The sequence below is a fragment of the Acanthaster planci genome, linkage group LG18 (genome assembly GCF_054643075.1).
Source record: "Acanthaster planci isolate LZ-2023a linkage group LG18, COTS_SCS, whole genome shotgun sequence".
In the NCBI taxonomy this organism is placed as follows: Eukaryota; Metazoa; Echinodermata; class Asteroidea; order Valvatida; family Acanthasteridae; genus Acanthaster; species Acanthaster planci.
Genome location: NC_141794.1, coordinates 9,331,143 through 9,347,436, shown reverse-complemented (window position 1 = coordinate 9,347,436; position 16,294 = coordinate 9,331,143). Strand labels below are relative to the sequence as shown.

Genomic DNA, 16,294 nt, shown 5'->3' with positions numbered 1-16,294 from the left:
GGACACGTATGCTTTATATGCGCGGCCAGGGTCTCCAAACTGTGACAAAGGGAACAGGGCCTTGTAACAAAAGACCGTTCTCAGAACAAAAGACCAGGCTGCTGGGAATTACCTAAATTTTTCACTCTCAAAAGTGGAGATAATCCAGGCTTTTTTTTTAAACAGTATACCATGGTTTGGGGCATTTAGAGTGAGCTGCATGCTAATCTGGCCCCTATTGAAAAGAGGTCAGCATCGCACTGAGCCAGGTTCGTGAACAAAAGACAGTTATATAACAGCGCACAATCTGGGCTCTTTTTACAAGGCTGCAGGCTTGACTGAAATACTCAGGCGTCAATAGATTTTGTCTGTCAGGCTAGAGAGGACACCAGACAGTCCTTCACGTGTTTGTAAGTGTCCAGTAAATGAAGATAGGAATTTTTAAAGAATTTTGCGAACAGAACAAAATGATGAATATCCCGGCCCAGCATCATCAACATTGATAACTGCCCCGGCAGGAAGTGGTTAAGCGTGAGTGCAACAGCAAAACATCAGGAAAACAGCGAAGTATAGTATCGCAATAAGGTGCACTACAGTTAGACAAGAGAGGGCGCTATTTAACATGGCAATGAAACGTTCAGCAGTTAATTTCGCTACACCGAATGTCCCAGTACTGAACAGTTAGCCTGGCCCCATTGTGTTTGTTATAGCAGCGTTCTACTGTACATGTAATGAACATCTGGATTGGTTCATTTTCCTTTTTTTTATATAAACCAAATGAGCAACTGACCGCAGGTTGCAAGTGAAAATCCTGCTTCTGATCATAGCTCAGTCCTACTTTCCTCTCTGTACAGAAAGTTTTCTCTACTAAACCAAATGAGATGATTATACAAAGGTTCATAAGGTCAAATACATCAATTTTCCATCTAAGTTATCATTTACAGAAAACCAGTTTAAATGTTCAGAAGATTACAAAATGAAACTTCACTGTATGAGAGTATACATTGACTGTCGGAACTGATAAGTTAATGTTCATCAACATCAAAAATGTCAATGCCCTAGCTGGTTCGAGTATGTAATAAGCTTATGTGGTATTGCACTGATGCCAGGCCATTCAGGAAAAAATTGTGCCAGATTGAAATGTTCAGTGTATGTAAGTCGGCATATGGCCACGCTGCCTGGATAAATCTCTCACATGATTCTTAATCATCCCAGCTGACCCAAAGAACCGTTAATTTTGTTGGAGCACCCATTTGGCTCACAGCAGCAGCAAAATTGATTTCACCTGGTGATTTCTGTCTTCCAACAAGCAATCCACTAAGTTGTATGCCACCAGGGCATTGCCTCCAAGGGACGCCACATGGGACCGGATGATGGCGTTGACCTCTGAGATGAAGTTATACATGAAGCCACTCACACCTCCAGACTGTAAACCCAAACAGGCAAACGCTTCTTGAGGTCACGTTCAATGAGCAACTTTTGAGACGCTTGATGGCAGCAAACATACTGGCTATTGTTTGCATCACACTTGAGCTACTCTGTGCATGCTCAGAATGACACAAACAATAACGGACTGATCACATGGGTCGGTATGTTTGCAGTCACCAAGTGTCGATGTCTCAGACTTCTCCCACTGGGAATTACAGCAAATAATTCATGTCATCCTTACTTGCAAAGTTGATATCCTGGCATTTACTGCCAATGAAATTCATAGTTCTCAAACCGTAATAACGTGCACCTTGACATAAACAATTTTACTGACTTCCAGTCAGGCCCAAGTGAAATACTCCTTGAGCCAAATGCACCGCAAACAATTCACTGTGTTTCAATTCACTGTGTAAACACAATGGATGAGTCAGCAAGAAATGTAAGTTAAGACATATTTTAGGCAAATGTGTTTGTTGTACAAACCAAGATTCATCAATCACTTTCTTCGTGTTTTGACCTTGAATTGACAAAAGCCAAATGCAAAGAACATTTTGTCAGTTGTTCATCTCTACAGTTTATGGACCAACTAGAAATAACACTGCGGCAAGACTTACAAAAAGTTTGTTGAATTTGAATGAGAACTAAAACGGGTTAAACACACTTGCTGGTTGTTTATCCTGGTTGGCTAAAACAGGGTCCAGTGGGGTTCAACAATATAGACTAGTCCATTAAATAGTGCAAACTGGACTCAGGTCAGGACATTACAGTCATGTCATTTCTGTAAATACAGTACCCCCTGAGGGCACCATACTCAAAACTTTTGACTGGTTACAGTGGCCTCAACTATAAGACCCTGAAAGTTCGCTAATTTGATATATTTGACAAGGATGTGTTAATTCAAACACACATTGGCCAGCGTGACTCAGTCACATAGTGCATGCCTATGTACCCCTCAACCCTGTGAGTGACCAGAAGAGGGTCCCCTATCTTCCCATGACCTTCAGCCTCAAAAATAGATTTGAAGTGTAACACTATATCTATGCTCACTGCGTACCGAGGCCAAGCATATGTGCCCATTCACTACAAGCAGTTTAAGATTGAAGTAGGTATGAACAGTTTGATGAGTTGACTAAGCAGCGTGTCATGACTGCACCTGCTTTGTATCCCAAGCAAAGTGGCTCTCTACTCAATTACACTGTGTTGCCTCAGTTCACAGGGTAGCTGAGGCTGTGCCTAAAAGTTGTGGCTGTGGATGGAAATAATACCAGATCCTATGGAAAGCCACTGGCTAACAAACGCAGACATTTTCCATGAATTTCTGTGTTACTCTAAGCCACAGTGAATGGATTTGTACACAGCCTCAGCTGTGTGAAAATTCAGGGCAGGATATGGGGTACAAAGTGAAACATTACTCATAACCAGCATCGCAGCGAAGAGGTACATGGCTATCTAAAACACCGGATGAAATTAGAAAGGTACAGCTGGGCCATCATGTAACACGCCAAGTTTGCTTCAGAGGTGTACTTTCACAACATATGCCTACTTTTTCAACGTCTCAAAATTGCACTTGATTGCCCATGAGATTATACACACTGAACAGCAGTATACAGTTTCTAGTACAACTGATTCAAACTACAATAAATGTGACCTGCTGTGGATCTGGTCTCACATCTGCTTGGTTGCCTTACCTCTCTGACGGACATGGACTCCCGAACAAAGAATAGATTAATGTAGCCTAGGTACTGGTCAATCACTCCTCCAGGCACAGCGGAGAGGGGTGTAATCTCTACCTTTGGAAGCCAGGTTGGTGTGGCAATGGTATCCTTGACAAATACGACAAAGATTGCACATCAATATCAATATCATTTTATTTTAATTTTGAAGTCTATTTTCAGCCTAGTCTGTAACCATCACAGACAGCATGCATGATGTCATGACACAGACAGTCATGTCATTTGACAAACGGAACCTCAAGCTGAAAAGCTATCAGAAAAAGGCTTTTGGTTACAATACCACTCCTTGAAGTTAAGATGGGACTTCAGTTTGCTGTATTCCCTGACCGAAGTTGGATGTACTCAAGTAACACCAACATTCTTGCATGCTCTCAGGTCAATTTGTGTGTTTGTATATGGGACTATCCTGACAACTCAACACAGGCAATCAGGAAAGGTCAACATGATCCAATGTTGCAGACTGTTTGTGTCTGTGTTAATCACAGTTAAGCAATTCCATATGACTGCACATTATCAGGAACTGTTGGCAATGCTATCTGCCTCTCAACGTCGACATGACTCTGACGAAATAAAATGATCAATTACTTTGGCTCTTTTCCGGTGGGGACAGAATGTACCTGCTGCTATCACTAACGACATTCACTGTCTGCTTATAGCACCAGTACTAAACACTATGCAATACAAATAATTCTCAAAAAGTCTGACCCCACAAATATCATAATGGACACCACTTACGCTGATCCAGCTCTGGGTACTGCCTCCACATTTTCCTCGTACTTTTTGCCCTTTATAGAGCTTCAAAGGTTTGGTTTGAATGCTACGTAAATACTGAGCATGGAGACATGCACCTTGACAAGAACAACAGTGAACTTACATCAGGACATCATGGGTTGATGAGACAGCCCAGTATAGTTATGCCTTAATATGCATATAGGTTGTGTACAATATGAACAAAAACTTCACCATTTCACCACAGGCAGTCCAGTTAAAGCCCTCCTTCTACTGAGTGAAACAAGAACTTACCTTCAGCACTATCCTCTTCTCAAGCTTGGGAACTTTGGACACTGCAAATACATCAAGAAAAAATGCTGGTAAGATTTTGGAATGAAATCAAGTGACTCAGTATTTCTTATTTATGTAGAGCTTTGGAACAATTCAAAGACTTTGGCTTATTTCCACAGTTGATAAAAAGACAGTTTGCCATATGGTGGTACATAAATACTGACTAGTTAGCATTGTAATGGTGAAAATAACTAAATGATGTTGCAGATTGAATGTTCCATTCCATGAAGTAAAGGCAAGTGGAATGGAACATTCAATCTATCACTTTCTTATGCCATACCTTATTATAAGAACCTCTCTGCATACGAAATCACTGTTATACTCTCTCAGCTGGGCTTAAACGCAACACCAATTTTCCCATTCCAAGCTACATGTATGACTGAAATTTGTGTTTGTGACAGGACCTATAACTACGTACATGATATATGATTCCTTGTCTTTGTGAAGAACTGAGACGGTACCTCAGGAAAATAAAACCAGTTACTGGAAAATAATGTGAACAGACCAGTGAGAATGGGACTCTTGCAGGAGAGTAAAACCAGTTACTGGAAAATAACGTGAACAGACCAGTGAGAATGGGACTCTTGCAGGAGACTAAAACCAGTTACTGGAAAATAACGTGAACAGACCAGTGAGAATGGGACTCTTGCAGGAGAGTAAAACCAGTTACTGGAAAATAACGTGAACAGACCAGTGAGAATGGGACTCTTGCAGGAGAGTAAAACCAGTTACTGGAAAATAACGTGAACAGACCAGTGAGAATGGGACTCTTGCAGGAGAGTAAAACCAGTTACTGGAAAATAATGTGAACAGACCAGTGAGAATGGGACTCTTGCAGGAGAGTAAAACCAGTTACTGGAAAATAATGTGAACAGACCAGTGAGAATGGGACTCTTGCAGGAGAGTAAAACCAGTTACTGGAAAATAACGTGAACAGACCAGCGAGAATGGGACTCTTGCAGGAGAGTAAAACCAGTTACTGGAAAATAACGTGAACAGACCAGTGAGAATGGGACTCTTGCAGGAGAGTAAAACCAGCTACTGGAAAATAATGTGAACAGACCAGTGAGAATGGGACTCTTGCAGGAGAGTAAAACCAGCTACTGGAAAATAACGTGAACAGACCAGTGAGAATGGGACTCTTGCAGGAGAGTAAAACCAGCTACTGGAAAATAATGTGAACAGACCAGTGAGAACGGGACTCTTGCAGGAGAGTAAAACCAACTACTGGAAAATAATGTGAACAGACCAGTGAGAACGGGACTCTTGCAGGAGAGTAAAACCAACTACTTCACAGACACGCCCTGTTACACTGACTTTAATTTCTAGTCCGTCAATGCTCATCCGCAGACGAGGACCGCAACCACTGATCTCTATACACTGACTGGACAGTTCATTGAAATCAATGGTTGGCACTACTAGGCACCATTTCTGGAGGCGTGAAACTGGTCCACATGTGAGCAAATAGAAGCGTGATCTCAGTCACAGTGGACTGTCATATCATGGCTGTTGCAGGAACTGTCATGTGGACTCAGTTTTTACATTTACAGCTAGGATATCACAAGTAAAACCTCTTTACACCTTGAACTGAGCATTATTTAGATGTCCATCAATGCTTCTCAAAAACTTGGATAAAATCATCATGCTAAAATAAAGCCACATCAAATATGGTGGCAGCCATTTTCAGAGCCGAAAAATATCAAGTCATGGTAGCTTTGTCTGCTGATGCATGGCAAAGGATGAATGCTATTCTGTCAGTATGTAGAAATCAGTGACTGTAATCTAGGAAAACGTCTCATCCAAATTTCTGAAATGCAAACACCAGCCTTTTCCTGTTGGTGTTGAAGGAGATGCTGGCGCTCTCTCTGTGACTTGTAGTTCCTCCATGGCAAACAGGAGCTCTGCATCACTTGACTTGCTACCTGAAACCAACACGGTGAACCATGTTCAAAACGTTTGGAGAATGATGATCTCAAATTATATACAAACAGGACAAGCGGTTTCCTACAAGCCAACACTCGAGAGATTAAGGGATGCTCCCAATGGAATACCACTATATGCTTTTAAAATTCATCAGATGGTCGGTTACACTAGCCTCCATACTCAACTCCCACCAAATTTTCACACTGAATTCTGAACATCTTCTCTTACAGAATAAAGCTCCTTCCCATGCCCCCCCCCGTATTCACATCCAGCTTTTCCCCTGAGGAAACTCAGTGACTTTTCTCCCATACTGTCTAGTGAACGTCTACTTTTCATGACTTTTCTTCCAACGGCTTACATCGCTCCAGTACGTCCAGTACACTTCCATTTCATTCTGCGACTGTTGGAAATCCATCCTTATCATTCTGGCATGCCATAAGCAATGGTGACTTTTCTGACCCCCCCTCACTAGCAGTTTGATATTCTCAAGGGTTTGATCAGCAATATCACGCAACACACTTCATGTCATTTGCCAATAGACCATACATGTACCTTTAGATTGTGGCACCTTTTCTGGACTGGATGTAACATTTTCTTGAAGGTCTACTGCAGATGCAGTTAACCACAGCTACAATAAAAACCAGGGAAGAAAATTGATGTGAAGTATAATAAACCAGTGCACTATTCCATAAGCTGGTACTTAGAGTGAGCAAGTAACCCACGCACTGCTTAAGCCTGGGCATCTAAGCCACACCGTGATCAGAGTCAGTATGGAAATTCAAAGTCAACATCATATGAAAGCAAAGCACCTGACGTTAAACCAGTTTGAACATGTTCACTGCAAGTGAGTAACTGTAAGGCTGACTGATGGGGCCAATTTTACATAAATGTACATATTGCTGTTCTCAAATGATCTTCATTTTGGGCATGGTATACTGAACTCGCTCATTTCACAGAATGTGGACACAAAATAAGCAGGAATAGAGTCTCAGTATTCAGTACCTCAGACTCCAAATTTACATGCAGTAACTAGCATTGGAATTGTCATCCCAACCAACAATATTTTCAGTTTATTCCAAGCAAAAAAAAAAGAATATATGTTACCTTTTTTTTTAGTTATTGACTATAGAAAGAGAAATGGGACTGAAAACATTTCTTTGCTTCATACGTTTCACATTTCTTTTCCCGACTTTACATATTGGAGTTTATTTCCCACACTATTATCAGTAAACATAAATGATACATTTTCCAGGAACACAACTGAGAAGGTCACATAAATGAGGTGATGTCAAACTGTACCAGACATTTTCCTGTGTTTTTTTTTTTAACCCGAACTCCCGAGGGTGTGTGCCGAGTCATATTAAAATTGGAGGATTCAGGGCTGTTAGGGTTAATGCATAATGAGGTGAAGGTAACTCTTTGATTTACCATTATCTGCCTTCATATTTCACTCTTGATTCACCCAACACTTATGATGCCACTCCTAAACTAGACCAACTTCATCTCTCAACAATTCACTTTAGATGTGACATTAGCAAAAGACTTGGAGACTGACTAGAATGGGGGCTGAGGTTTGGGAAGAGCAATATCATACATCTGACTGACCTGAACAACATCATCATCAGGAACATTGACATCATAGCACACGTTACACAAGCAGCAAGGAGCCATGGAACGAAGCTTAAAACACATACTCTGAAGTGAGAAATCAGACAACGCATCATAGAGTTTGCAGCAGATTTGTCGTAACACAAATAACATGACCGTAAATCTTGAGAGGCTGGTACAGACTCAAGGCCCAAACTGAATTGACTTGAAATGTGTTTAACTTTGCCAACTCCCAGCACAACTATTTGATGTCACGTCACAATTTCACAATTGTGTTCCCTTTGTACCAGGCCTGAAGTACATGTATACCATGATGAAATGTGGAATTTCTGTGCTAAATGCACAACTTTTATCTAACAAAACTGAACTGTACGTTTTTTTCAACTAATGTTTTACAATAATTTTGTACATTAAAACAAAGCTGTTTGCTACAAGAAAAAACTGGTATAAGGTTTTTCTCTACGAAAACCCTGGATTCCCAGGCTACTCTCTGTGGAAACTCTGTGGAAACCTTGGGTTCCAAGGCTGGTCTTCTTGGAACATGTACAAAACCTAGGCTACTGGGCTGCTCTCTCTGGAAAACCTGAATGACCAGGTCACTCCCTGTGGAAACCCTGCTATACCCAGGCTGTTCCCAATTAAAAACCTGGAATGCTCAGCTGCTTTCTCTGAAAATCATGAATTTCCAGGTTGCTCTCTTTGGAAATCCTGGATACAAAGGTGATTCCTTGTAAAAAGCCTGGCATACCCAGACTGCTCTTTTTTGAACCCTGGATACTCAGGTCAGGCTGCTTTCTCTGAGACCCTGGATACCCAGATCAAGCTGCTTTTTCCGAGACCCCTGGATACTCAGGTCAGGCTGCTTTCTCTGAGACCCTGGATACCCAGGTCAGGCTGCTTTCTCTGAGACCCTGGATACCCAGGTCAGGCTGCTTTCTCTGAGACCCTGGATACCCAGGTCAGGCTGCTTTCTCTGAGACCCTGGATACCCATGTCAGGCTGCTTTTTCTGAGACCCTGGATACCCAGGTCAGACTGCTTTCTCTGAGACCCTGGATACCCAGGTCAGGCTGCTTTCTCTGAGACCCTGGATACCCATGTCAGGCTGCTTTTTCTGAGACCCTGGATACCCATGTCAGACTGCTTTCTCTGAGACCCTGGATACCCAGGTCAGACTGCTTTCTCTGATTCTTCTGGATACCCAGGCCAATCTCCTATGGAAAACCCTGTGGCATATCCAAGTTGTTCCTCTTGATAGCTGAATATTTCAAACAGGACCAAGCGGTATTGCCATTCAGGTATGCAAGTTAGACCAGAAGGAAATCACAAGCTGCATTTTTCACACTGTAACGGCAGAAGTAGGAAGTAAAACCTTACAACAATAGTTAATCTGAGATGCATGGCTGCCTACTAATTGGGCAGACACAAAATATTTCATATGGGTGTGTACAGTTTCTGCTTCTGCTCCACACTGCGCAAACCCCCTTGGAGGGTTAGAAACGCACAGATCATTTGATGATCAAATCACGGCATAGTCAGTTCTTACCTGAACAAGGTCATCAAAGATGGGAGCGAAGTGCTTGGTAGATGCTTCTAGTAGCGTCTGGGTTCTCATCATGGTGAACATCTGCATGTGCTTGCTTGGTCGGAAATTACCCGGGACAGTCTCCGTCGTGCAACTAAATAAGCCTTCACACAAGACAAGAGAGTCAAATTGAAACATTAAGCTACCCAATCTTCTGACAACTATCAAACCTTCTCATGCTACACAAGTGTTTTGAATGGAAAAAAAATTGGTGTTTATGTCTATGACTGGTGAATCCACTATCACAGATGTGATGTGGTTGCAACCCCTAGACACCATTACAAGACATTCAGTCTGAATTCAAATGGCAGGTTATTCAAATGAACTGCAACAGAAGCACTCCTTTAACGATATCAGAGCTTTTATAAGGCGCACACTCAACAGCATCTGTTATTTGAAGGTGCTGATATATTTTTGTGCGCCCTACTGTTCATAAATGATCTCATGATGGTCTTAATTGCCACAAAAAACACATCAGTCACAATGACAACAAGTATTAATAATTGTTTTCTCCATTTTTTACATTTCTTTCTGACCTGTTGGCAGCTCTGGATCAAACAATCCCCACACAGTTTCCTTGTCTTCAACATCATCAACCTGCAACAGGAAAGACATGATTTATCAAGGTAACCCTTTTGTATGGTAGGCATGCCAAAAGAAAATATAGAAATACAAAGTGTATTGTCATACCTCTGTGTTGGGTACTGTCCATTTATTGGCCCAGAACGATCACGACATGGCGATATATCCGCATATCACACTCACCGAGAGATATCCCTTTCTGCCGATAGTGCGCACACATGCGCGAGACATAACTACTACTACTTTAGTGAGTTTTGTGCAGTACCCATGATACGTTTTGTGCATAGGCTACCAGGGAATTTGATCAACGATCGCGCTCATATAACAGACTCAATTCCGTCCCCACAACATATAGGGTAATGTGGGGACCGCTAACCAGACTACGTGTACTCACTGGTACCCGCACTAGTTTCACATTAAAGTTTACACAATTAAAGGAAGTGAGGGAACAGTGCATTTGCAGACGATATCTTTATGTCTGTTTATAGGTTAATTGTACTGTTTGACAGTAGGCCTATCGTCTTCTGACATTCAGAACTTGTTTCTTTAGATAAATTCCTTTAGACAGAGGTATGACAAAACAATTGTTAACCTCATTGGTGTAGGGTATGATGTTTTGAACCCCTGAGAGACACACAGCATCCCGAGGCAAAGCTGAGGGCGCTATGCATGCCCAAGGGTGTTCAAAACGTCACAACCTACTGCTACAACAATTGTTAAATGACGTATTTTACGATGCATGAAGTACCAGTGAAGCATAAGTTCCATTTTCTTCAAGCAAGCTTTTTTCCCAATTCGCCAAGTCTATCCAAGCAATATAATGGTACTACACATATACCGTACCCAACAGTCCATACTCAACACATATTGTGCTAAATTCCACGTCTTGTGCTACTCTGAGCTTACTGGAAATATAAAACTGCACAGCATGTGCAGATTGTAAAGACAAAAGTTGAGTGTTTGCATCCAGTGCGGATCGTTACGTCTATTTAGACTTCCACCCAGTATGTTTCTCCAACACACTCCAACACCATGAGTTTAAGAATGGGGTCTCCCAGTGAGGTCGTCAATTTGTTTGATAAGAGTGTGCTCCGTAGTGTAAGATTGTAAGACATCATGAGTGGCTCTACGTGTAGAGTTACAATGCGTTATGTTGATCCCCGTCTGCCAGCCGGAAGTTGATTATAATGTCCATGTATATCATTTTGAGTGCAACATTACAGAGGTTTTCCCGGCACTTTTCAGTGATAGTTCCCACGTCTGAAACTTGCTCCTTGGTAGCTGGCCTTGCTGCAGTGGCTGTGTGCGTGATTACATAGCCTCAATATCTTGTTATTTGAGTCAACTTCCAGACACTAGGGTTTGGGGTATCTTTGCTTCCTGATCATCTGAATAAATAACCAATGAGGACATCAAGTCAAGTCTTAAAATTGCCGCCTTGGTTGCCTTTTTCATTGGGCCACCTATTCTCCTCAACTGGCAGGCAGATCTCTATTGACTGAATGAAATCAACTGCTATATTTACTAAGCAAAACATTAAACATGGAAATTCTGTAAGATTGGGCCCTGGCCTTGAGCACTAGCACTGTCCACACCTTCGTTCCTCTGATACTACTTACAGTCAGGACATATGTGTCTTTCTGTGAGGCTTGGAACTGTGTTTCTGCGAGGTCATCTGTGTTATCCAGTGGCTGGGGACTGTCTAACGCAGATGACTCCCAGATAGATTCCTAGTAGACAAGACAAAACACCAACATCATTGGCCAATCCATTTAGCAGACCTAGCTCTTCACTGAACAATTCTAATAGGGTCTGCTTTTTTGATGTCACAGTAATTTTTTTCTTACATGTGGATGCTAAAACTATGGCTGGCCGTCAGTACAAAATTAAAAAAGCAATTCACAGCGTTCAAAATCCAACGCAGCTAACAGAACACCAGATAATAATGCACGTATTACTAAATGAAAGTACAACCCAATTTACAATTAATGGGACAAATGTCCATTTTGAATGAATTTAAGTGAAATTGAAAACAACCCAAAGGTGATATTTCTGCAAACTTTGGCCACCCATACAAGTTGTAGGCCAAATGAGAGTGGTCTGTAGTTGTGGACACTTTAAACATCAAGCACACAAGTGCAGTAGCTACAGGTAAACGTTAGAATGCATAGTTTCTTTAATGGGAACCATCTTCACTGCCAGTAGTGGTTGGAGGCACTGGGAAAAGGTAGAATGATTTGACACTCTGGGAAAAGCTACCAGTGTTGTATGCGAGACCTTGATGACTGAGACCAAGACGGAGACCGAGACAAGGCATACGTGACCAAGACCGAGACCTTCTCCTTCAAGACCAAGACCAGGAATTTGAGACCGAGCCTTTAGCAGGTTGAGACCAAGACCACGACATCCGAGACCAAGACCGGCACTTTTGAGACCGAGACCAACCCTCCCAAGACAGAGACTTTGATAAGGCGAGACCGAGACCCCATAAAACAGGTCTCGAGACACTTCTGAAGACCAAGACCAGGTCTCAAGACCTATATGTACAACACTGAAAGCTATGTGAGAATGTGTGGCAATCTTACTGGTAGGTGTAGTTCATAGATATCTTTGTTCCTCGCCGTGATGTCCAAAAGTTTCTTCTGAATTGCCTGAACTTGCTTCTCACCTCCACCAGACTGTATTTACACAATGAATTTTTCAAAGTAAAAAAAACAGATTAGGGACTGTTCAAAGAATTTCATCATAATTTGGAGTGTGGTATTTGCAACTGAACTGCATTAGCGAAGTTAGGTTACAGAGTGTTTCAATTAAAAATTGCACACCAAAAATTAGTTTCTGTCAATTTAGAACTGGACATCTAAGATGCTAGAATGCCGGTACATCAGTGGTGGGATGTGTGACAAAGTGGTTTGGATTTGTAAGCACCGATCATAGGATCAGACGTTGAAATCTGGCAGTTGGGCAAGTCTTGTAACCTTTGGCATTCGCTTTCACCCATTTGCCCTTCTCCACCCAGGAGTATGAATAGTTGCCTGTGAGGGCAAAGATGGTTATGTGTTTAATAAGCTACTTGTGCCAGAAATGGCTGTATCGAGCTGTATCTTCCCCGAGTTGAAGTGCACCCTCACTGGTGAAAGAAAGACAGATGGTACTAAGTTTTCCAACCGGGTTCTTGCACACGTTCGGCATGCACAGAGAGACCACACATGAACTTGCGCACCTCTGCCGTGAGCGAGTATCAAGGGACGTGTCAATTTCGTTTCAAAACACACTCTCTTATGTTCCTGTTTGGAGTGGACTCTCCCCAGGGAGCTGAGGCAGTATTTGGAATGTTTCATGAGCCCAGTGAGCAGGGACGATACTGATGTACCAGTTGCCTTCAGCGCCAAGTAATTGTGGCTGTGTGCAGTTCATATTAAATATCCATTGATAAATTATTTAAACTGTGGTCTGTTTTCAATGTTAAACTGACAAACTGCACAAGTTTTGATTAAACTTCAAAGACTGAATTAGAAGTTCACCTGGCTTGTGACTCTCAGCTGCGATGGAGGAGGCAGGGCTGTTATATAAGATGCTGTCGCTGTCTGTTGACAAAATGAGAAGTTTCGTTCATACAAGCCCAAAATTACAAAACAGACAAATCAGTTAGCACGGACGAACATCAGTGTTTTTGTTCCAACACGTACATGTATGCCACAAGAGATACAGTGAGTCACAGTGTGTAACAAGAAAACCCTGCTCCAAAATTTGGTGATGGGACTGCTAAGCAGTAAAGATTGTAATAACAAAGCAAAGCATCTATGATCATGTACTCCGTAACAGGTGTGCACAACATCACCATGAAAATGCCTCCACACCATTTTTTAGTCTAGACTGGTCTGGTGACCAGAATTCCATTCCATTCCTTTACTTGTAGCACACACACACATAGGAGGTACATGTACTGTTGAATACCTTTGACCAATGCAATACTTTGACTTGACAACGTATGTACTCCCCTATAGGACATGCACGTGAATGTATAGTGTAATTAGACAACTAGAAATAGAAGCCATTGGCAGAATGGTGGACAGGTGATATATGAGCATTGCATGCCTCTTCAACCCATAGGGTGTCCAAATTGCCATCTGAATGCACTGATCTAGCTTAGCAACGCATGTGGTGCTACCATAGTTTAACATGCATCTCCTCAGATTTAACAGTTCACATACATAGTGCCAGAGCAGTCAATGAGGGCGTCTCGTTAGATCAGGCTTCAGCCCCATTAGATTCTCTACACACCTTGCTGAATGCAACAGAATGCAGCACAGTTGAATGAGATCCCTACTTCCAATCATCAAAATGGGCCACTGAATTTGGTGGCACGGCACAGTGCACCGGATACGCATCAGCCTTGACCCTGTCTAGTCCTCAGTGTTCTCTGCTGAATGCAACAATACCTTGCCTTTCTCTTAAGTGCATCTGGGGTTATCTTTTCACCACAGGTGCATTCTGTTGCACTTACCAAGCAAGGAGTCTCTGTTTAGGTAGTGCACTGAAACACTTGAGCAGATATTAACCAGAGTCGAGTTGCCGGTTTACTTTCAACTCAAAACAATTTCAATAGACTGAGAGGTGATACTCACTGCTACACCTATAAGAAGAGTTTCTCCAACTATGATTTGCACACGCAAACCAAAAAGGGCATTCATTCCTTTCACCTTGACAGGGAAAACAAAGCATTGAACAAAATTAACCAATACACATGAATTTTTAACACCAATTAGGCCAACTTAATTCAAAGTGGATTAGGTATTTTCTCTGTTTTTCAACTTAATAGTGCATCTTATCATCAGTTTTGTGAGTTAAATGGTTTCTTCAGAGAATCAACTACGGTGTCTGTCAAGATTACCTAACTGGACAGATCTTCTTTGTGTCTCAATTCTGACTTGTAACTATATAAGCTATAAGCTCTATTGCTTGATTATGTCAACAATGTGCTGTTATTTTTACCTTCAGTTTATTCATGAGCTGCCTATGAATTTCATATTCCATAAATGGCAAAGCCTACAGAGAAAAAAAAAGAAATTAAAATGAAACTTGAAAGGAAAAATTATTTGCTTCTCTTGAACAATAACTACAAAGTAACCCATTAGGGTGCAGGTTTCGAATCCAGCTGCAGGCCAGATGCTGTGTCCATAGGCAAGATGCTTTAGCCATGTTGCCTCTCCACACCTGTAGGTATCAAAGGATTCCAGCATTCACTACGATATCTCCTGCAATGAAGCTGTTACTAAAAGGAAATGATAAGAGACAGCTCCAAACAATGATGTTCTCTTGAAAATTGAGCTGAAGATAGTTTTCTTTCAATCTTCTTAGATGTTTGTTTGTCAAATACTAACATCACTGATCATGGCAGCGTTGCTCTCTCCCGTGGCTTTTTTCTTGCTGCGGCAGACGCTAGCCTGTAGGCAGCATCCTAGCCCTGTGTAGGACAGCTCATGAGGGGGCTCCACAGTGCAAAATAAGACGTCTGGGACCTTGGATCTCCTGCAGGAGTACAGAAGGTGCAAAAGCTTAGAAATCTACCACACTTGACCCGGCACTGAATAGATAACCCTTCAACACACTTGTCACAGCAGGCATGGTGCCCACACACACATACTGTATGTGTTCGTATGCAAATTTCCTACTTTATACACAAAATGGCACCAGTGCAAGTGCAAGTTTAGCTCGACCAATGTCAATCGAGAAATGAAAGGTTAGCTTATGTCGTGAACTATTTTGGAACCAGTCTTTCTGTGAGTATGTTCCAATATCTTTTCCTTTAGTGTTGCTTCGTTCTCATCCCTGCCAAGCCCAGACTACGGTGAAACACCGCAGTCAACCTGTGCCTTCATAATGCTCTGCTAGTCAGTGCTACTGTATGGTCTTTTTAGTTCTTTTATGTACAGTACCATGTGTAATTTCCTCTGAGTAATAATCTAACCAGCCCTCCCCTGGATCTCTTATCATCTTGTCTGAAGGCGAAGAAATGCCTATTAAATTTGTTATTTCAGTTGTTAAAAAGTACATGGATTTCTGGTTTTTCATTGTTGTTTGGTTTTCCACCATTAAACTAAATGTAAAATACCTAGTCCCTCTCACTGGCAATTGGCCCCTTGTGGGTTACTGTCACAGTTTTTGGTTGCAACAGTATCACTGGTTGTCAAAAGCCTTTTCCATAATAGAGTACAAAGTGAACCACTGACATGAGCACATTTTCACAAAACAGCAGAGACTGTGAATGCAGGGACAGCAGAAACCAACAGCAAAATATGTTGCAGGACGGGGTTTCACCAAATGTTCCACTAGCTTACTGAGCTGTTTGAATAGGATGATATTCTATGAATACATTGATAAGAAGCAAATGC

The 16,294-nt window shown here is 41.8% G+C and overlaps 1 protein-coding gene across 1 annotated transcript in view; it reads right to left on the bottom strand.

Annotated features, from left to right (window-relative positions):
* c2cd5 (C2 calcium dependent domain containing 5) overlaps window positions 1–16,294 on the bottom strand; it is a 34,521-nt gene that overhangs the window by 2,320 nt on the left and 15,907 nt on the right. The window contains exons 16-29 of the mRNA XM_022252300.2: window positions 15,284–15,431; window positions 14,895–14,948; window positions 14,528–14,602; window positions 13,424–13,486; window positions 12,485–12,577; window positions 11,519–11,629; window positions 9,854–9,914; window positions 9,279–9,421; window positions 7,731–7,820; window positions 6,678–6,753; window positions 6,029–6,124; window positions 4,164–4,204; window positions 3,096–3,230; window positions 1,265–1,405 (exon numbers count right to left, since the gene is read on the bottom strand). Of these exons, the coding sequence (XP_022107992.1) occupies window positions 1,265–1,405; window positions 3,096–3,230; window positions 4,164–4,204; window positions 6,029–6,124; window positions 6,678–6,753; window positions 7,731–7,820; window positions 9,279–9,421; window positions 9,854–9,914; window positions 11,519–11,629; window positions 12,485–12,577; window positions 13,424–13,486; window positions 14,528–14,602; window positions 14,895–14,948; window positions 15,284–15,431 (1,327 nt within the window). The remainder of the gene's footprint in view (window positions 1–1,264; window positions 1,406–3,095; window positions 3,231–4,163; window positions 4,205–6,028; window positions 6,125–6,677; window positions 6,754–7,730; window positions 7,821–9,278; window positions 9,422–9,853; window positions 9,915–11,518; window positions 11,630–12,484; window positions 12,578–13,423; window positions 13,487–14,527; window positions 14,603–14,894; window positions 14,949–15,283; window positions 15,432–16,294) is intronic.